Raw genomic sequence first — 21,565 nt, forward strand, 5'->3', positions numbered from 1 at the left:
TAACGTCAATTAAATTATCGAGTTCCCACATTTTCTCCTCTTCTTTTTGTACATGATGTATACATCTTTGCCAGTTATCTGCAGTTACTCGTTCCAAGGAATTTTTTAACAAAATTTTCACGTCACTTAATTTAAACGTCGTATTATTTCGCGCTACATCTCCTTTTACCTGCGCCCAGACTAATTCGATTGGGTTAAGTTCACAGTGATATGGTGGTAACCGTAGTACTGTTATTTGGCGATTTGTTGCCATTTCATCGATAACATATTTTTTCTGATCTTTATTAAGATTGACAAGTGTCAAAAGTTCCTTTTTCACCATATTTGTTTCAAAAGAAATGTTTTTTCCGGATAACCATTGAATTATATCGGCTTTCCTCCAAGCAGTCGTAGGCGTCCGCTCGGTCTGCCGTGAATGGTAACTGGCATTATCCATGACAATTACAGACCCCAGAGGAATAAGATCTAACATTTGTGTAAAATACTCTTCGAAAACATCTGCGTTCATGTCTTCGTGATAGTCACCTGTATTTTTAGATTCTAATAAAAGTAAACTGCCATCTACAAAACCACTGGCACTACCTATATGTGTCACTATTAATCTTCGCCCTTTACCTGAAGGTGCCTTGAACCCTGTTGAAAGTCCATCCAAAAATGCTTGTCGAAAACTTTTTACATTTTTATCTTGCCATACTTTTGTTACAGTATATCCCTCGTTGACCCAAGTTTCGTCTAGATAATAAAGATTCCTCCCTACGTCACGGAATTTTCTAATTGATCTTAAGTAGGATCTTCGCCAACAAATAATTACATCTTTATTGATAAGAACTGACTTCCTGTTCTGCTTTTCCCAGCAAAAATTCAACTCTCGTAAGACGGCCCATAATTTGCTTCTACTGATTTTTGGCAAATCGTTGTCCTCTGAAAGTTCACTTAAAATTTTGCTTAGCGTTGGTATATCTTTTTTAAAATAAAATGAGTGTACTTTAGTCACTAAACACAAGTCGAATTTTACTCTACTGCACCAGCACGTCTTCGTATATTCAGCTCTAAGACTGTGATCTGTCACAATACACTGGCTCCTGCCCTATGATGTATCCAGTAAAATATACTAATGTACACCCATTACCTGTTAGCATTAGTGTTACCCGATAATTACCTGAAACGAAATATTAGCACGCCCATGGCCGGTTCTTATCTCGGGGTTTTATTACTCTCATTTCCAAACAGAGTATAATAGTATAATTGTTATAAATTATTTTTTTCTCTCAAGAGTATTCCTTTGATGGACGGGCCAAAAGTCCATCAGAAATGCCTCAGGGCTCGATCCTGGGCCACTGCTTTCCAATGTATTTATAAATGATGACGTATTTACTGAATAACATGTCGAGTGTCATATGCTGACGATATAAAGACCTCCCCATTTGAATGTACGCGTCAATAGCTTGAAACGTGGTCGAAATCGTTTTTTGGGATGCTAGACATGATAAGAGAGATTGAATTTCCCCATGATCTAATTTAGATACTAAGACTTTCAGTTCGGTTCAGTTCAGTAGTGTATTTGTAAATAAATAAATAAACAAAACTAAAGCAATTAAATATCGTAATTTTATTACATTAGTTACAAAACAGAATTACTAAATACTGTTCTGTCAATCAAGACAGCCTTTACAATATTTCACAAATGTTTACAAAAATATTACCTCAATAGCACCAGAAAATGAATTTATATATATTTATGAATTAAGACGAGAGAAACAATTAGAGAGATTTACTTACACTAGGAATAGTCCAAATTTGACAATTTTTTAAACAAAACGCTAACTTTCAGCAACTGTTTCTGCGGCTTCTGGGCCTAGGGGTAGTTGATCTAGTTCTAGTTTAAAACCGTCGAGCGCAGAAGATAAGTTGATCCCATCCAAATGGGAGCTTAAGAGAGTTGTCGGAGTTTGTTGCGTATCCTCGTACTTGCCCAAATCCGCCTCGAAAATTATATTGTTAATAGAGCGCTGCACCAAAGCTCTAGTTCTACAACTCATCCTCATCAATTTCTCCGCTAGGTACCTCGCGTACAAACTGCACTCTTCTTGGGCAGGGAAAGTGGGTAGGTCCTCGCCACTATGGTCATGTGTAAATTTTGTTTTCTTTGTCGGAGGTGGCTGAATGGAACTCGTGAATATTTTGCGTGGTTGTTTTTTAGAACTCAAGGAGGTTTGATGAGTTGCCGCGTTCAACTCTTCTTCTAATAAGTGATTCGAGTCGCTGTCGAGCGCCAGGTTGTCTTCTCCTTCTTCATCCAGCTTCCTCTGCAGCTGAAAATCGTCAAATAAATTGTTTTAATTTTATGAAAGCTAAGAAATAATGTATTTGTTTCTTAGGTGATAGCTAAAACTATGTACCGGCTTTTTAATTATAAACATTAAGGAGTGATTTGTGTGGGAGAAGGGGGGGCGAGTTGAATTTTTCTTTTGTGTAATTTTTTTAATACTTACCTCTTCCAAATCAACTTTGTCGTTGGGCACTGCCTCATGGCGATCCCATAGAAACAGCAGTTTGTCGAATGCGAACCAACGCGAGGCGAAGTTTCCCAATGCTGCGAAAATATTCCATTTTAATAACGGGAAAATGCATAAAATCACTCATTTAGAAATAATAATTGAAAGCCAGCAAAATTGCAACTTTTATGTAGCTTTGTTTGTAAACACCTTAGAAACGACAAAATCCAAACAACCAAGGCGACTTTGCAAGATTTCGAATAATGTCAAAATGAATTGATTAAGAAATGTTAGAAAATAAAACCTAATCTTTATTTCATGAACCATAAAGTACTGTGGGAGCAGATAAAATGTTATACACCACGCAGCAGTTGAGTAGAATTTACCAGTCTCGGACTCTATTGCCAGCCCTCGCTCCGCTCGGGCGCAAAATCGTCCTCGACTGGTAAATAATACTTACCTCCTTTATAGTATAAATAACTATTACTTTATTTTAGAGGATTTCTGTTAAAATTTGAATTAGCTTAATGTCTTTGAAATAAAGTAAATAATACAACATTTAGGGTGGGCTCCTGAAAACGAAATGAAAGCGAATTACTCTCAAGAATAGTTATTTTTGTATCTAGTGCGCGAAATGCTACTTTGGTGATCGAGAATTGAATTTTTTAACGAGGCGAAGCCGAGTTAAACAATTATTCGAGACCACCAAAGTAGTTCGCGCACGAGATGCAAACAATATTTTTTCTACAAACGTCAAAATCTATCTCTTAAAAATATTATAAATAAGTAAAATGCCTAATTTATTATAGAAAATAGTGTTGAGCTGGCTTAAAATGTCTTTCCTAATCAAATGTTCACTGTTACTATGGAAACAAAGTGGCTGTTGTTGACAACAATAATAATTATTTTAAAGTGACGTTTGTGCTCGCGTCTTCAATTTTTAAGGTGCCAGATATTATTTAAAATAATGGAAATTGCTAGTGACGATGAACTAAGTAGTACCCCACCTAATTTAGCAGATGCGGCCAATTTGGTAACTTCAAATCTTTTACCGGAAAAATAATTTGGAGTTTTGCTTCATTTTTTCAAAGATTGAAATACAAAAGTCTTATTAATTTACATGCAGTGTGCGAAATACTTCGCACCCTAGTGCGCGAAGTATTTCGCGCACGGTGTCATGGTAACGTAAGAATCCGAAAAAAAGGGTCACTTCGCATATTGTTGTCAATGCGCAAACCTTGTCATTTTTTGACGTTTGTAGAAAAAATTATTTTTTCGAAAAACGCACATAAATTTCTTGTTACAGACTCTACTCCCTCAAAATCGCAATAGGGATGGACGAAAAAGTGACACATCGTTTCAAAGGTATTCTAACCGTGTTTTATTTTTGAATTTGGCCGATTAGTTTCGGAGATAAAGATTGTTGATAAAAGAACCCACTAGTATACCTTTCAAACAAAATGTCACTTAACCCTCCGTCCGTATTAAGATTTTTGGGGGATTGCACCCCTTCCCCAATGGGGTAGAGTCTGTAACAAGAAATTTATGTGAAAAGAATAAAAATCGACCTGTCTCGGCGTTTTTCGGAATAATAATTATCCTGAGAGTTATTCGCTCATAAAGTGAGGCTGTAGTCCGTTTCCACTCATCGCGAGCGCCCTACGCCGCAAGCAATCCTGCCCTATACGTACCGTACCTGCCCTCCCCCCTCCTCATCTTGGACCTCTCCCTGCGGAACGAGCCCAACAAGCTATTCATCTTCTGTCGAACCTCGTCCACTCCCAAATCCATGCTGCAAGCTATCTGCTCCCAAGCGCTCTGCTTCCTCACCTTCGAGTAGTAGTAGCTGTGCCTGGTGTTCCACAGCACCGGCTGCTTCTTGTACAGTTCTATCAGCGTCAGGGAAGCCTCGACGGTCCACTCCATGGCGCCGAAACGGGATCGATATCGGACACAGAGGACGAGCACGAACGCACAACTGCGACCCGGTGGTGATGGCGTGCAGCGAGCGAGGCCACGCGAGCTCCGGTTCGTCGTCGCTCGCCGGGACTCGCCTTGTCGCTCGAGTTGGCCGTGAAAATACTGGGAAACGAGTGAGCGTTCGTGCGCCGGGAACAGGGACGGGCTGAAGAATGTTCCGCGCGCGGATGCTAGACAGTGCGGACATAAGAACAAAACAAAAATTCTAGGGTAATACTTTTTTAAATAATCTGTACCATTATTACGCAGGATCTTTAAAAACAATTGAATATCGCATTAAAAAATATAACCTAAACCAGTAGCATTATGAAAATAATAAAAATCTTTATTTTTTTTAAGGAAATTTCCGATCAGTTGCCATCGCTGCCATCGAATTTTGAAGACACATTGCCTTCTTTCCTTACACCTTCTTTGAGTGAGGCATATTTGACATATACAGTCAATTCAATACTAAAACAAAGTATTAACTGTTTTTATGTTTATTCTTAAATTTCTACGTGTTAAGAATACAGATTAATAAATTTCATTAAAACTAACGCTAAATCCTGCTTATATTATTCCCTACTTCTAATAAGACGTCAAAACATTACTAATTATTAGCAATGTCATTCAAAGAAGCTAAAGCTTCTTGACTGGGCGTCGGCATATTGTCATATTTCCCCATATCCGCCTCAAAAAGAATGTTGTTTATAGCATGCTCCACGAAAGCTCTGGATCTGGGGTCGAACTTCCTTAGTTTGCAGGCTATGTAATTACCAAAAGCAGCATACTCGTCCTGTGGAAAAATGGATAGGTCTTCAATCACCGGGTCCGCTGGTACGGGTTTCAAAAGCTTCTTGGCCCTTCTCAAAGGTGAAGCGTATCCTGTGGAGGCCCTTTTATCGCTTGGAACAGTCTCCTGAGGTTCATTTAAGGGGAACCTCAGCTCGTCGAAGATGGAGTCTTCTTCGTCTTCGAGTTTAATCTAGAGGAACAAGTTTTTAGTACGCGTTGGTCGGGGATCCCGGATTACTTACGCCCAAACTGTCGGTTTCGTCTTCCCGGAGCAAAAATTGCATTTTTTCAAAAGCAAACCACTTGGAACAGTAGACTGGAAAAAAATAATGTCTGATAGTACTCGAGTTACTTGATATTGTTAGAAATATTATTTCAACAACGGATCAGTGTCAGTACTGCCAACTGTGGCAATGGAAGGTACTAAGTGAGTGGCACAGAGAACAAATTTAACTCAAACAAATTTAGAACAGTCAAACTTATTACCATGCACTTCATTCTACAAGCTCTGGGATTAAATTTATTATTGGACATTGGATATTGGATCTATTATTGGACAATGTTGTTGACTTTGAACAGTTCATATTTCTATACGATATTCGTTTGGCTTCCAGAATTTAAAAGATTGGAAAGCTCATTGTGACACTACGACATTTTGCCCCACTCGCCACTAACCCTCGCGTGCAGCTCATTCCCGTAACAAGCACGACCTCTACTCAATTATTGTGCAACTACACTACATGCAATCCATTGCCCTGCTATGCAACATTGCCCTTTACTCATTAACGCTGTTGGGTTCAAGGAACAATCAAGGTATAAGAAAATCATAAACTACCACACGTACCGCTGGAGCCTTCCTTAACCCTCCTCATCCTCGACTTCTCCCTGCGGAAGGACCCCAGCAGGCTGTTCATCTTCTGCTTGACTTCCAGCAGGTCCATCTGCATATTGAGGGCGATGTCCTCCCATGCCTCCTGTTTCTGGACCTTGGAGGAGTAAGACTGGTGCCTCGAATCCCACAGCACGGGGTGTCTCTTGTACTCGTCGATGAGGGCTAAGGATGCCTCGCTGCTCCACTCCATGACTTGAAACGGTCGCACCCAGAAGGAACAGTCGATATCTCCCATCAAACGCGAGCGGACTCGACTGCGAACATCTCGATTTTTCGAGCGTTCCCTGAGCGACACCGCACGGAGGCGCGGTATGTGGACTATGGGGGAATGGCGCGGTGTTGCCAAGTCTTTCTTAGAGTCTAGTTCCGATCTTCGTACGGTGGTCGCATCATACAAACGTTTTTAAACAAATGCACTATGTAAAGACAAAAACAAACATTGATAAGTTTTTTATTTGGCCCTATTTCAAGTATTTTTAGTATTTATGAGGCAGACAAGACATAATACAACTTAATATCGACGTAAATCAAACTTTTCTGAATTTATCTGTGAAATATTCGATCTGTAGAAAATCAAAAAATATTTTGATACACTTGGTGAGTAGTAATAAGAAATTCGTCATGTTTGGTAACTAAGTCTAGTGCTTTTCTTCAAATTTCTTTACATCTTTCAAAATATTTCTTCAGTATTCAACAAAATAATGTATCCAACCATATGATTCGTTGTTTTTCCCACTGCAAAATTCTTGTCCTGTCTCACATACTCTTCACATCCTTCTCCCATTGTTTTTATCTTCCCAATATTTACTCAAAATTGGCATTGCTTATGTTGTCTCGTTGATTTTTTTAGCTGCATTTTATTTTACTTCTAATCTCATTCCTTTAGAAAGCACCTTCTGCTATTTTAGTATCACTTCATTTGTTTATTATTGGGGTTTTCTTATACAAACAATTTATTTTCCAAACCAAATTTTCTTTACAAACAATTTATTTTCCATTCTCCATGGAAGACAAAAAACAAATTTCATCCTTAGCGCAATGAATTTGTTTAACACTAATTTCTTGCAATATGCGTCGTACTCCATATGACATATGTATTTTCCTTTTCTCCCAAAAAAAAAAATCTTTTTCTGTTCAGTCGTAGAAAATTCCCTCGATTTGACAACACTGGGACAACGCACGATCGCTATAGCCGAGCTCGAGCACGGCTGACCTCGATGGATCAGAGCGTACCACAGCGGCGGAGGCAGTTTCGATTTCGCGGAGGAGTAAAATTATTACGGATGTTATCAGAACACAATTTTCAAACAAATTTGAACGTTGGCATAAAACTTTAGACACGGGGGTTTTCTAGGATGCTGAATTTAAATATGTCATTGGTTTAGGCCATTGGTCAAAAGTAAGGGCCAATTTAATTCAAGCGTACCCTTATAGGTGGCGCTTTCTACAAGCAGCGTCAAAACCAATGACATATTTAAATTTCGCATTCTAAAAAACCCTATTCCCCCAAGTTTTTTGCCAACATTCAAATTAGTTTGGAAATTATTCTTAAAAAATCAAAAAATATAAAAAACTTTTTTAATATCCTGTATATCGACAACTAAGCATTTGTGGACCCACGTTTATAGAAAAAAAGTCTTATTTTTACCTCAAAAATACGCCCCTAAATTCTGTGTACTGAATTTTGAATCATTCTGTATAAAAATGTTTCGACTTGGCTTCAGAATTCTTCAAATTTATCAAAACAACTATAAAATACGTCAATGTACGTAGAAACGGCATGAGAAAACATTAAAATATAATCAAAATGGCGTTCAAATACAACAAAATACGTCAGTCATTTTAAATTCCATAAAAATTCTTCAAATTCGCTGTCAAATGGATATTATAGTGAAACGCGTCGGAAACTTCCCAATATCTACCACAATTTCTTTGTAATAAAGCAAAAAATACGGGAACTAATAAAATACATTCTTTTAATAATACATATGAGAAAGATGTTGAAATATTGTTATGAATTTCGTGTAATGGAAAAAAACATTAAAATCGCCCTATTGAAGAATGAAACAAAAATACATCTAATTAATAAAACTAAAAAATGCCTTTTTATCACTTCTATAAAAGTTTACCTGTATCTGAAGAATAGACACCAACGTCTACCTCAATAAAAAATGCCCAACCTGACCTACCCAACCAACTTTACGATAACGCATACAATGTACCCCCATCTCGCCTCAGATGCTGGGCATAATAATAAAGGCCCAGCGTCACACGGTTGTGCAACAGCTGATCGAAGACCAAGGAAACAGCTGGTGGAACTTTTAAAAATGCAATTAGTATCATCTGGGAACCTGTATTGAAATTTTACCTTAGCGAGTGACCATCGGCCACCTTGAAAATGTCACGTTTTAATACTTTGTAGTCAGTTAAACACTGTATATCTACCTAAGACAAATATTTTTTTTTTGGCAATTTCATGTGGGCTTTGAGAATTTGAAAAAAATAGAGCAATACACAACACCGTGCTTTTTTTTTTAAAATCAAGCACACGCATTAGTAACTCCAATGATAGCACGAAATACTTGGATAAAAAAATAATTTATACAGAGTGTTATTCTGTATCTGTGTCATCCTATCTTGCAACTCCTTTCAAATGCATTTATCTGTTAAATAAGCATAAATATAATTTTATTACCTTCTTATTATGCACGATATTTTAAGTTAATTAATTATAATTTTTCATTTTTGTTCTAGGTAAGTACTAACGTAGTGGACGTGGAGAAAGTTGTACGATCGACACGAGCGTGCGTAAGTTTCAACTCTTTCACATATTGTTGGAAAAAGATTACTTTGTTCGAAAAACGAGTAATTGTCTAAACAAATTTATCATACAATTGAACAAATTAGGAATGATTTTAAAACTAACTATTGGTTTCACAAATAAATTAAAAATCCAAAAAATTTAAGAACGCAGAAATTTACATCTTCTTTCCTCTGAAAATTCAAAATTTCAACGCCAACTTTTTGGTACATTGTATAGTCATTGTCCAATAATAATCTTTTTTGAGCCTTAACAAAATCATACAGTGGAATGAATTGGAAATAATTTTAAAGCTAACTATTGGTTTCAGAAATATATTCTAGAATTTTTTTATTTCAATCGAATATTCATTATAATGTAATCATTAAAAATCCAAAAAACTTAGGAACGCTGAAATTTACCATCTTCTTTCCTCGGAAAAGTCAAAATTTCAACGCCGACTTTTTGAACGTTGTATTTAGTGCCTTATTTTCCTTAAAACCTAAAGAATCACCCTCTTTATTATTGGAACGATCTAAAGTACCGCCCTGTATAGACCAACATTGACTCGCGACCGCATTATTATTCGTTTGTCATTTAGGATGTGTAACATTGTACTCGCAGTTTTTCTGACCATTTAAGATGTGCAACACTGTACTTTGTGCATAAATTTTAATTTTTGCCCAAAACAAACCTTATTCCAGCACCGCCAACCGCTGGACGTAGATAAAACAAACGAAATCGATACACTGGCGCGACCTATAAGATCTGGTAGCCTTCTCCGTCGTACGCGACGTAAAAGTTTTTAAGGTATGGGAAAAAGGCGCTGGATAAAAGTAACGTCGCTTTCGAGGCACGTCCGAGGTCAAAGTTGAGAATGTAAGATGGAACTTCGGGTCGCCGCGGGCACGAACGGGGCGCTCGCGAGAGGTTTTACGGCTCCGTTTCGGTTAAATGTTAGCGAACTGCGTGCCGCTCTGTGAAGGAAATTATTTTTTGTAACGTAACTTTGAAAACATGCTAATTATCAACAAATAATAGAGGAAGCAACTACTCCGCGGACTAATGTCCCGACTGGCAATGAATTACGCCCGCAATATCTGCTAAACACCTGAGGTCGTTCGTCAGTAAAACCACCAGACCAATACCGGTTCTAAGTTATTAATTACAAAGCCTAAGCCTTCAATACAGTACATTTTACGTAGAGCAACTTGTAGATGCTACAAAACAAGGTCGCACTAGACAAAACAGTAAAAACCATCGCTTTAATGTTATTTTGAGAAATTCCGATAAAACAAAAATAAAAAGTAATTATGCTATTTATTGATTTTATGTTTATTTAGCTTATTTTTCTTGTGGAAACAATTTTTCGAATAAGAATTAGATTTTTGCCTAAAATCCCCATCGATCCGGTCTAAAAATACACTCGGTGCATCAACCTGGACTTCGCAGAATGCACATTTTGCAGAGCTGGATGCACCACGCGGTCTATTGTGTTACTCAAGAAAATCGAAAAGAAAAGACGAGAGTCTCTCGAGGTGCACGTGCAAAGCACACTTTGCACAAATCTGACCTGACGTCTTAAATAGAACAATGCGGTTCTAGTTGGCGTTGAATTCTGTACCCCATATCGTTCACCGGGGCTTTTAAACCGTTTAAAAAGGCTAGGTGTCCTTTTAAATTTATTAAATGGCCGCAAAGTCTCTTCTGAGGAATAAAGGTTGAGAAGGTGGCTAAAGCCTCGCGCACACTACGACTGTGGCGCGTGAGCGTGTAGTACCACCTTTATGTGCTCCACAACAAAAAAAATAGTAAAAAGAGGATGTTTGTTTCAGTAAATTCTTGTTTTTGTTTAGCAGTTCAATACAACTTTTCCATAAATAGTGAAACTCTAACAAATACATTTTCCCTCTTTTTATTACCCGTGACACTTTATTAGTTTTATCAGATATGATACAGTCGTGATGTAGGTATAAAACCCATTTCTTATTTTAATCGATATTCAGTGAAAAGCGTCTGGAGAATTTGATATTGCCAAGGACGAATCGCCCTCTTGAGAAATTAAAATATGTAATCGATAACATGAATTTTTATTGCACATGTAATAAATTTGCTATACGAGACGCAATTGCTAGATGGAAAAAAAACTGGACTTCTTTAATATGTCTTCTAATAACCATACCATAGGATGTAGGCTAAAACATGCCCTATTTTATTATTTTTCTCATGCGTAGTTCTGTCCCCATTTTTCCCTTGGTCCAATTATGAATCTCTTAAAAGAGGAACTTAACTTTTAATCATTGAAAAATATGTAATTAAAGCACCCAAAGATTCACGTCGTCCAAATAATCATACGTATTAAAAATAATTTAGATACTTACCAAAAAGCAAAATTCAATAATTTTTAAACGCATTCGCTGAAAAAACACCTCAAGAAAAGGAAATAGTGGTACGCAAAAAACACTCCGACACGGTCGAATCCAGATACCAACTGAATTGCGTATTGGCGGCTGGACACCTTAATACCTCGTGTTAATAAACCGCCGCGCCGTTGTCACATTGCTCGATATGAATTTTATCAAATTTTAAATTTATTGCAAAGCTAATTATTTTTTAGGTAAGAAAATACTAAGTAAGTATAGAAGCTGTAACAGTTGATTTTCTATGCATTTTGTCTTCCATTGTCTTCCACAGAGATATAAGCTCAATTCTAACGAACACAATTTTTTTTACTGTTTTATCACAGCGTAAATGAGAAAAAACGTTTAAAATTTCTTAAAATTTGATGGACATGGCTCGAACAAGTCCCCCATGTCTCCGCTTTATTTTCGCACCAAAGTGTCGAAGTTTAGTTATCAGCTAGCTTCAAGAGGTTGTTTCTTAGACCCAAATACCTTAATCAATGGTTTTCCTTAGTTTCCTTATTTAAATTGCTTTTATTGAAATATCTTCGTGTAACTACAGATTTATTCTGTTAAGTAAAATAATCCAAATAATTAACCTGCAAAGATATTTTAAACACCCAGTACAGCACAGAATACAGGCACTGCGCCCATTGTCCATATTTTAAAAGCGTGTCAGGGATCGAAGCAACCTTACGCAAGGCGCAAACAAAAGAACGAAGTAAACAACTTCGCGATTCCCGTTTTCTAAGACGTCCATTCACAATTGCAAACCGCATGCACTGTAGTTGAATAGCGCCCACTTCGACCTTACCCATCATCAGGTACTTTCTTGGAAACCCGAAAAAAAAAAACGTACCCTTAAGTCCTCTCCCTTAAGGACCAAAATTCCCAGTTCTTGCGCAAGTTGCCAGACAGCTGATCGTCGCAACAATGCAGTCAACGCAATGCGAGATTAAAAGTCCACCTATGATTTAAAAGGAAAACATGTGACGAGACCTGTGGGAACTTTCGGATTCTACGAGGAAAAACGGTGCCGCTGCCTACTACCTGGAGCTGTGGGAACGTTTTCTGAATTGTGTGTGTGTATTACATATTCATTTTAACTGTAAATAAACAACATAATATAGACGATAATTACATGTGTGTTTAACATCTTCGTTAAATATCTCCTTTGGGTAGCCTTGGGAACTGTATAGGTACAATTAACGGCTAAATGGAAATATAGAAGTCATTATTGAGTTTTTTTACATCGCGTATAGGTGCTTACAATTGAGTGTAATGCTCATTATAAGTACATGGTGTCAGGTAAAGAATGGGCCATTCTTCAGAAGTAGTTTCTTTATGTGAAGATCAAGTCAATAGAATTTTACTTCCTACAAAAGTTGGGAACCCTTAAAAACTTGTTTATTATTTCGTTTATAATGTACAAACTAATTATTTTCATTGCCATCAAGGAAATTATCCTTGTGGTATGGTCCATTTGTTTAAGAATACTCTGTATATTGAGACATAAAACCTGGTTAGCTAACCTCGAAGAAAATATCTCACAAAGTGTCATAGGGAAATAGTAGCTATAATAAACCAAGGACACCACTCTAAAATTCGATTTTTTAATTCATTCATATGTTGAAATTTTGATAAAAATCACTTTCAATTGTAATTTTTTTTGGATTAAATAGAACATACATTTTCTTAATTTGTGCTTGAACTTCCAGATTTCTCTCTTTGTTACTGTGTTGGACTTCTGCTCATTGTTACTAGCATCTTTTTTTTTTAACTATTTATTTTAACCTGTTTTGTAATTTTATATTTAGTTTGTTAATGTCTTCTTTCTTGTCATATAATTCTAAATATCGAGTGTGCCAATGTTAGTTGCAGATGTCTGCATTACAGCTACAATATTCATAAAAGTGGTGTCGAAATTTATCCTGCAACCGGGTGCAAATAAATAAATTTGACGGTACTCCGATCCCGAATATATACATTTTTAAATACGTTATTTTCATGTTCAGTGAATTTTATTTCAGCAAAATATATCTGGAAAAATACTTTCATAAAAATTTTTAAGGTACGTCTAGATTCTACAATTTTTACATTTTTTTTCAAATTTTTCTGTCTCCAAATTCTGAGCCACATCGAATATCAATAGGAGCACATTTTAGATGGGAAAACCGCGGAGTGCAATTAAATTAAAGGGTGAAAATTGGAGATAGGTGTGAAAATGCACCCCTTTCAGTTTTTTAATTGAACCTCGAAAACGAGACAAAATTTCACTATCGTTCATAGGAAAAAATTATTTAGAGAATTGAATTTCTCATCGAAAGGGCTTATTTAAAAAAATTTAAAAGGAAAATTTTATGCAAAAATCGTTAATTTGAAAAAAAGCAAAAAATTCAATTTGTTTATTTTTTTTAACTATTTTGAGTAAAGATAGGCATAGACATTGCTTCATAGAAAAAAAAGTAGATACAATTTCCTTCAAAATAAGAGGTTGTAAAGTATTTTTGGATGAAAATTTAGCCAATTAGCCAATTTTTCGATTTTCGTCGCGTTTACCGTTATACGTTTTAATTTCTCATTTTTTTTTTTCAAAAAAAGGAAAATAAGACTCAAGGATTTTCATCACATGACTTGTTCGTCATTAAAAATGAAAAAAGCGCTTTGTGCTATTAAATTAGAGGGTTAAATTGAAGATAGGAGTGAAAATGCACTTTTGCAGTTTTTTAAATTGTATAGCACGAAAACGAAGCAAAATTTCGGTATAGTTCATAGGAAAAATTTTGTAGAGAATTGAATTTCCCATCAAATTGGCTTATTTAAAAAATTTTATGCTAAAAATCGTTAAACAATTTAAAAAAAAGCAAAAAATAAGATTTTTTGATTTTTTTATTCTAATTTTTTTTTATTAGAAGTAGGCAATGAAAATTGCTGTACAAAAAACTAGATGAGATTCTCTTCAAAATGACTCGTTTTCAAAAGTTTTTGGACTAATTATTGACTGAGTTATAATCGGTCAAACTTAAATATTTTTTAGATTTTCGTCGTTTTTAACATAGTAATTATTATAATTCTTATTATTTTTACAACAAATTGGTTCTTTACTTAATAAAAAATTAATTCAAAAGTTTTATTTGTTGATAATAAATAAATATTTTCACAACTAGTGAAAAAAGTAAAAAAAATAAATAAAAAATCTTATTTTTTGCTTTTTTTTAATTGTTTATTAACGATGTTTTGCATAAAATTTTTAAATAAGCCATTTCGATGGGAAATTCAATTCTCTAAATAATTTTTCCTATGAACTACAGCGAAATTTTGCTTCGTTTTATAGCTACAATTAAAAAACTGACAGGGGTGCATTTTCACCCCTATCTCCAATTTCCACCCTCTAATTCCGCACTTCGCGGTTTTTTTCATCTAAAATGACCTTTTGAACGATTCATGTAATAAAATGTCTTGATTAATTCAGTTACAAATTTGGTAAAAGTGATATTAAAATGCCCCCAACGGACATCATTAACGCTTTGATCCCAATAATCAAAACCTGCAATAATAATAACCATTTCGAATAAATAATTGCAGTTAGCGTCCATTCCTTCCTGTTGACTACTCCAGCGTTCTAACAATAATAATTTTATTAGACTGGTACATAGTCTCGCCAAAACAACTGTAGTAATCTATTTTACCGGATGCGGAGTCAGAATTTTTCATTGCGTACCGCAATTATTCATAATTCGTATTATTTTGTTGTGCAATTTCCTTTTCCATCACGTGGAAGCAGGGGTCAGCAATATTTTTCCGCAAATCACAATACGGATGGAAAGAAACCTACTAAAAGTTCCTGATATATTTTGCTAAATGGCAAAACGTTGCTTGAAAACGTTGAAAATCTTGTGGAAAATTAACATCCTTACTTGAAAAAAAGGCGAAATCAAGCTTAAATTCTCTTTCGAATACCAAATTTTTCATCATACAACGTCCTTTTTCCGCAAAAAATGGCCTCGCATTCCATTTAATTCATGGGAAAGAATTCTACTCAAAATTATACGGCATTTAGCCTTATGTATTTAGCCGGCTATTATTCTTAGAAACTAAGTATTAAATTTACCAAATGTCTCATTTGACTTAACCGATTTATGATTGTTGTACGTGTCCGTGTCAATATCGTAGAATTGTAGAGGAATTATTGGTACCATCTGAGACTACAATAAAGCTCCACATTTTTTATTACCGTGAAATATACCACTAAGGTCCAAATTTTCCCACGAGATATTTCCGACACGTATCGATACCTTTTGGTCATCGTAAAGCAATCAATATATTTTTAGCAAACAAGTGACATTCAATAGATAGTTGTTATAAACACTGCTTGTTCGTACCTAGCAATATACCCGGTGCTTTTTTTAACCGAAACTTCAATATCTCGAGAAATAAGCATTCTATGAAAAAATGTCCGTAATCAAAATTTAATCATTCCGTGAATGGAATAAATTAGTCTCCCCCCACCCCCTTATTTTTCGAGATATTGTGGTTAAAAAAATCATACGTTATATCGTACTCAATGAATTTTATTTAATGTGTTTCTAATCAGTTAGTCAGTATAGTCTTTCCGAAGTCAGTTGAACATGTATAAGTTTCATAGGCGTCCCTAAAAAAGCTCTCTGCTAAAGGTAAAAACTAATTTGTATAAACTGATGCACCAAATTAAAGGGTCAAAAGAATTTCCGAAATTTTTCCGTGTATTTAGGTGAAAAATTGTCGTATCGGGAATTAAAGAAAATAATTTTGAAGCTCTAAGATTCTAGTTTTTAGATCTTTCGGTCGAAAATTTTTTAGGAGATTTTTTTTCTGAGTTCACTGTATTGGAAATTTTTTTTTTCAGGTAAATTAAATTTCAATACGACCATTTTTTATCGAAATATCGGACTTTTAATGGAAAAGGATCCTTTTGTCTTCAATGATCGATATCTCGGCGACAAATGGTCGTTCAGAGAATTGAAGGGCAGTTTCGAAAACTGGAATAAATTTCCTATAATATGCTGCCGCAATTTTTTGGAAAATTGATTTTTTTCATCTTTTACACGAATTTTAAAAATTAGGAAAAAAAGGGCAATTTATGGTTTCTTAGAAAATTGACGGCTAAATTATAAATACTCACGAAATGACTAATGTTAAGCATGATTTTTACAGTTCGATATACCCAGAAGAACCCTGTGAAGTTTCATCTCGATCTAGAGAACCGTTTCTTTATTTCAATTTTTGATATTAAACACGTAATCATGATTAAATTGGAAAAAATTTTTTTTTTCAGGTTTTCTCACATTTTTACCTCTAATAACGTTTAAACTGACGAAAAAAAAGACAAATTTTGAAAAAAAAATCGGAGTTTTTCTTTGTTTTTTTTTTTGGAAACCTTCCGGACACTGAAGAAAACAAAATCCAATTGTTTCCAGCACGATTCGGCTTTTCCGTCCTATGCTTCTGTTCATCAACTTTTAATTAAATTAAAATTAAAGTTGATGACCCAAACCAGAATTCGATCCCGTTTTTTGAGACAAATTTCTGTCAAAATCACGGAAAGATTTCTTTTCTTTTGACCCTTTAATTTTTTGCATTAGTGTATAATGTGTAGAAAATTTCTATTATATGTTCATTTGACCAACAACATATTTTAATTATTTTCGTCCTCAATTTTCTTTATATATAAATTATCCTCCGAATTACGTCTATTGTTATGCCTTTGATATTTTAAAATTTCTGTTTTTGCTTCCCCTTTACGCATTGATCTATAACACCTTGTTTAATAGCACGAAAAATTGTGGACACCGAAACTTTAATCAATATCTGAATTCTATTTATATTTTCATTATCTGATTTTTCATTTTCTTCCTTTTTTAAACAATCGTAAATATTTAAAACGAGACACTTACATTGAATATGCAAATCGTTATTTTTAAATTCTAAATTTGTTTCATCAACAACCGGTTCTACTAATTCAATATTGTCTGGCGGTATTTCGCTTTGTTCCATTTCAAAAGGTCTCCAAAATGCCATGTTGTAATAATATCAGTAAACAAAATGTCCCTCTTATTTCTCCCTTTCGCAATTGTAATATGAATGATTAATAGAAGGTGCCTATAATAAATTAAAATTCCGCATTGCTGCACTGCACTGCTATATAATTTGTCGACAACTGAAATTTATGGCCGTCGCCCAGTGCAGCTGTGTTTGTGCCGCGTTTGCCCGTGCGGTCATTTTTCAAATGGGCGATAAGACCTGTAGATGGGTATGGCTGAATAAATATGGGAACAAGTTTTTCAAATATTTCAGTGTCGAGTTGCTGTGTAACGACCGAACCTGGTACATACCGCCTAGCTCTTTGGTCTTCAATTGAGATCGGAAAGACTATACCTATTCCAGAATCACCCTCAATAGAAGAATTGTAAAAATAAAGATTCCACACTATACCTCTTTACTGCGACGAATATATATGTTTATATTCGTAAAAATAGGTAAATTAATATTCAGCATTTAACATATATCTATAAAAAAACTCGCAATCTAAACCACCGATGATATCATATGTAAATTATTTAAATTTTCATTTATTTACATTGCGGTTGTATTGGCTTCCGACAGAGATATTAATCTAAATTCATAACTGAATTAGAATATTCTTTCTGAGTGTGATTCACAAAAAGACACGCCATTTTAATTTTTAGCAACACGTTTTTTTAATGAAAAACATAACACTTATATAATTTCCAGCGTATCCAACTCATATTTTCGTTGGAATTCCCTAACATTTCTTGAGGTTGTTTTGTTTTTAAATCTGCTAGCAATTTCACAGCCATCCTCGCAAGAAATTGTATCATTTTAATTATTTATCATAAAAACCATCAGAAATAGATAAATTAAGAGAGACAGGTATAGAGTAGGGATAGAGGGTAAAATTCCACAAAAGTTTACGCCTAAAATTACGCGTAGAATCCAAATGTGCAAAAATATACAGGGTATTCCCTTTAAAATAAGCAAGCAGACGGCGACTACCTGTATAACCGAAAGTATTACAACAATGACATTATTTTATTTAAAGAGAAAACCCCAACGCTTAAATTTTTAAAATTTAAATCTGAAATATTCTAATCAGACCAGACACCAAAGCGGCCGAAAATTCCCTTCGATTTCCCTGCTCGTCAATACGCATTCGTTACAGGAAGTCATCATCGAAACGAAACGTCACTTCGTTACCAATTAAAGCCTATGTCTTCTGAAGTGGAAGCAGTCCGCAGCAGCCTAATGGCTGCACCAATAGAGCCGATAAAAGTTGATGAACCACTTAGGTAGGCAGAAGCGATCGGACTGTGGTAGACGGCGAGGATCCCGCTGATTACTTAACAGACAGTCGTTATGTCTTTAGGAGATTTACATTAATAATAATAATAATAATGAACACGTCGCGCCAAAACCGGAATAATCTCAGCGAGTCCCGTTATGGTCGAACGTAAATAAATGTGACTGGGGCGTCTGGTCTGAGCGATGAGAAATAAGCGGATTAAATAGGAGACTTATTTGGATCATATTACAGTGTGAACTTGCAGTATTACCAACGGTAATCGTATTATATATACGAAGGGTGACACTAGAAGACGGAAGTGGCGTTTGTTCTTCTCAAAATTTCCTTAAATTGGTCACTAAAGTGGAAAAAAACTGATAACTAGAACACGGACAGCGATACACATGATTCACCTTTAACTTTGGAGGCCAATGACAGAGAAAGTTATTTTTATTATGTGTCTGCAAGTATTTATATTAGATTTACAAACAAATGTATCTTAATACAATTAATTTACTAAATACTAATTATTTTTGTACAATTTGTCGTAACATGCTTTCAGTATATAACAAACGTGATTAAGGGAAGAAATTCCGGCTACTTAACAAAAATCAACGTTGTTGAAAAGTACCACATTCGAAAATGACAGTCAAATATGTAAAATGAGCTATTTTTTTTTTTTTCAAATAAGACCGGTTTTATAATAATTAAATATTAGTTTCTTCTGATATTGTAGATGTAGATATATTTTCGTGCAGGTATTATCATTACTAGTGAAATCTATTTATCTTTAACTAATTCCAAGAACTACGTATAATTGATCGTCATCTATTAATTGAATATATGTGTATTTAGCTTACAATCGCCATAAATTTGCCTAAAGAATTTTGCTTGAACTGATTTTTCAAATCTATAGAACACAAAGTGAATCACACCTTGTGGATTTTTAAACTAGAATATTTGCCTTAAGATAATGAATTTTAAAAGATTATTTGTTCAGTTTAATACGTATCATACTTCTGTAATTCAGTGACTAATCTTTAGACTTTCCAGAAATCCAAATACAGATATATCTTGTAGTATTTAAAATATTTCTGGCCAATATGAAACTAAACCTCTGTATAACAGAATATTGTACTAAATATCACCTTTAATAACCAATTTATTTTCTCTCTTCCGATTGCAATCAATTTTTTTTTGGTAATAAGAAAGCTGTGAAAGCGTTATCCGCCATTTTATTGTATTTTTATTGCTTTAAAGGAAGCCAACTTTAACATGGTTATGTAATACGCTGCATATTCCTGTAGATGTACTAGATTAGATACCTAGACGTTAAGATTCTTTAGTTTATGTTACATAGAACCTCTAATATTGTAATCATATTACTTTCCATTTAACGTTAACAAGATACCTGTTTAACAAAATCTATATCCCTACGAAAATATAATCGTCTTACCTTAATATGATTACAACACCATACATATAGGTTATGTACAAATTAGGTAGAACTGAAATTGCCCATCGTTTTCTTCACACACACAAACAAACACACGCACGCCCAGAGAATAAACTTAACTGTATTTAACCACGCACATGCACTTGTGTTTATGAAGAGTACTTAATTAGATAAGATTTTTATTTTACCAGCTATGCGGAAATCTCGGTACAAGAAGCTTTTTAGTTTTTACTGACGCGCAAAGTAGGCTCTAGCTGGCCAACAGTCACAAAGAAATCATCTAAAAACAAAAACCACGGACGCTGCCAATAGTTGCCCGGATCAGCGTGCTACGTCATCACCAATAGGGTTGCGTTGTAAGATTGATGTTATTTCACTGATTTATGGGTGTTATAAGAGTAGATCTGTTGACACTTTTTAATTTCTTTAATTATTCTAATAAGGTCTTTGGTTTGAGCCCAAGTAGGCTTAAAGAAAGTGAAAGATAAGAAACTTTTGAGTTGTTTTAATGTTCAATGTAAAAAAGCATACTCTTTTCGGATTTGATATCATTTTTGAGCATTGGATTAGGTGGTGATGCTACCAATAATATATGTATGTATACTGTTATCAAAATATTGTAATTTTTGAAATTAAGATTCAAATGAGGATATTTTGTCACTACTCAGTGAGTCTTCGGTAAGTGTGACAAAGTTTACTCAAGCCTCAAAGACACATGGGCATTTTTTACACGCTATAAAAAGAATCAACCCGAAAATTGACTCGGCAGACATCCCTAATAGAAGTTTTCATCAACTTATTGACAATTCCACTGTTTACTCTGATCCCACTCCAAAAAAAACATGCCCGAGATCGGCCACCTAAAGCCAAAACTACATTATACCTTAACAACAGGTAAATAGATACAACTCGGCTCAAATAATTGAAGATAGGGAGTCACATCTGTCTCAGGCGGCTGCTACCCAGCATACGGCGTGTGTCTCGCCTCCTATTGGTCCGCGACGCGTGTCTGCAGATGCTTTACCCCCACCCCCGGCCGAATTCGTGTACTTTTCTAGCTTGCAAGCTCCGAACTTATTCAGTGCAAGCTCGATCGCGTAATCAAACGCAGTCTGCGCTCAGTTTCGGAACGAATCTAGTCGTCGCTGATCGGTGAACAAAGCAACAATAGAACTGTCCATGGCCAATCGTGTCGCCCTCGCGTGAACTGTGCAACTTTGGTGTGTTTTGTGCATTCTAACATTGATGGGGATAACGGAAGACAGGGCTTGCCACTGCAAAGCTGATTCAAAGAAGGAGGATAGCGTGTTCGCGCCCTTAAAGAGCAAAATGAAGGTCCTGAAGAAGATCAAGCGCCGCATGGGACTAGGTTAGTGCAGAATTTTATAGGAATTCACGCGATTGCGAAGCTTCATGCTCCGATTGAT

The 21,565-nt window shown here is 35.3% G+C and overlaps 3 protein-coding genes across 4 annotated transcripts in view; 1 reads left to right on the top strand and 2 right to left on the bottom strand.

The window, feature by feature from the left end:
* LOC108917846 (protein neuralized) overlaps positions 1–21,565 on the top strand; it is a 78,996-nt gene that overhangs the window by 41,959 nt on the left and 15,472 nt on the right. The window contains exon 1 of one of the 2 annotated variants that reach the window (XM_018724629.1): positions 21,241–21,507. The exons of the other annotated variant lie outside the window; for it this stretch is intronic. Coding sequence (XP_018580145.1) covers positions 21,384–21,507 — 124 coding nt within the window. The 5' untranslated portion in view covers positions 21,241–21,383. Of the gene's footprint in view, positions 1–21,240; positions 21,508–21,565 lie in introns of those variants that run through there. 2 annotated transcript variants of the gene reach the window in all.
* On the bottom strand, positions 1,607–4,464 carry LOC108917848. The gene is made up of 3 exons (XM_018724633.2): positions 4,187–4,464; positions 2,493–2,593; positions 1,607–2,312 (listed from the first exon to the last, which is right to left on the bottom strand). The coding sequence occupies exons 1-3, from the start codon at positions 4,419–4,421 to the stop codon at positions 1,821–1,823; spliced, it is 828 nt and encodes a 275-aa protein (XP_018580149.1). The 5' UTR covers positions 4,422–4,464; the 3' UTR covers positions 1,607–1,820.
* Positions 4,951–6,395, bottom strand: LOC108917849. Its single transcript, XM_018724634.1, has 3 exons — positions 6,094–6,395; positions 5,492–5,565; positions 4,951–5,439 (listed from the first exon to the last, which is right to left on the bottom strand). The coding sequence occupies exons 1-3, from the start codon at positions 6,374–6,376 to the stop codon at positions 5,065–5,067; spliced, it is 732 nt and encodes a 243-aa protein (XP_018580150.1). The 5' UTR covers positions 6,377–6,395; the 3' UTR covers positions 4,951–5,064.

This window comes from Anoplophora glabripennis, unplaced genomic scaffold, assembly GCF_000390285.2.
Source record: "Anoplophora glabripennis isolate ALB-LARVAE unplaced genomic scaffold, Agla_2.0 scaffold17, whole genome shotgun sequence".
Classification (NCBI taxonomy): domain Eukaryota; kingdom Metazoa; phylum Arthropoda; class Insecta; order Coleoptera; family Cerambycidae; genus Anoplophora; species Anoplophora glabripennis.

What these genes read in the sequence shown, in the direction of transcription:
- LOC108917848 (XM_018724633.2), bottom strand. Translation starts at nt 4,421, where the DNA reads ATGGAGTGGACCGTCGAGGCTTCCCTGACGCTGATAGAACTGTACAAG. An exon ending in GAGGGGGGAGGGCAGGTACG is followed by an intron (nt 2,594 to 4,186) that starts GTACGTATAGGG and finishes ATATTTTCGCAG; the next exon opens with CATTGGGAAACTTCGCCTCG. An exon ending in ACAAAGTTGATTTGGAAGAG is followed by an intron (nt 2,313 to 2,492) that starts GTAAGTATTAAA and finishes GACGATTTTCAG; the next exon opens with CTGCAGAGGAAGCTGGATGA.
- LOC108917849 (XM_018724634.1), bottom strand. Translation starts at nt 6,376, where the DNA reads ATGGGAGATATCGACTGTTCCTTCTGGGTGCGACCGTTTCAAGTCATG. An exon ending in GGTTAAGGAAGGCTCCAGCG is followed by an intron (nt 5,566 to 6,093) that starts GTACGTGTGGTA and finishes ATTTTTTTCCAG; the next exon opens with TCTACTGTTCCAAGTGGTTT. An exon ending in ACGAAACCGACAGTTTGGGC is followed by an intron (nt 5,440 to 5,491) that starts GTAAGTAATCCG and finishes TTGTTCCTCTAG; the next exon opens with ATTAAACTCGAAGACGAAGA.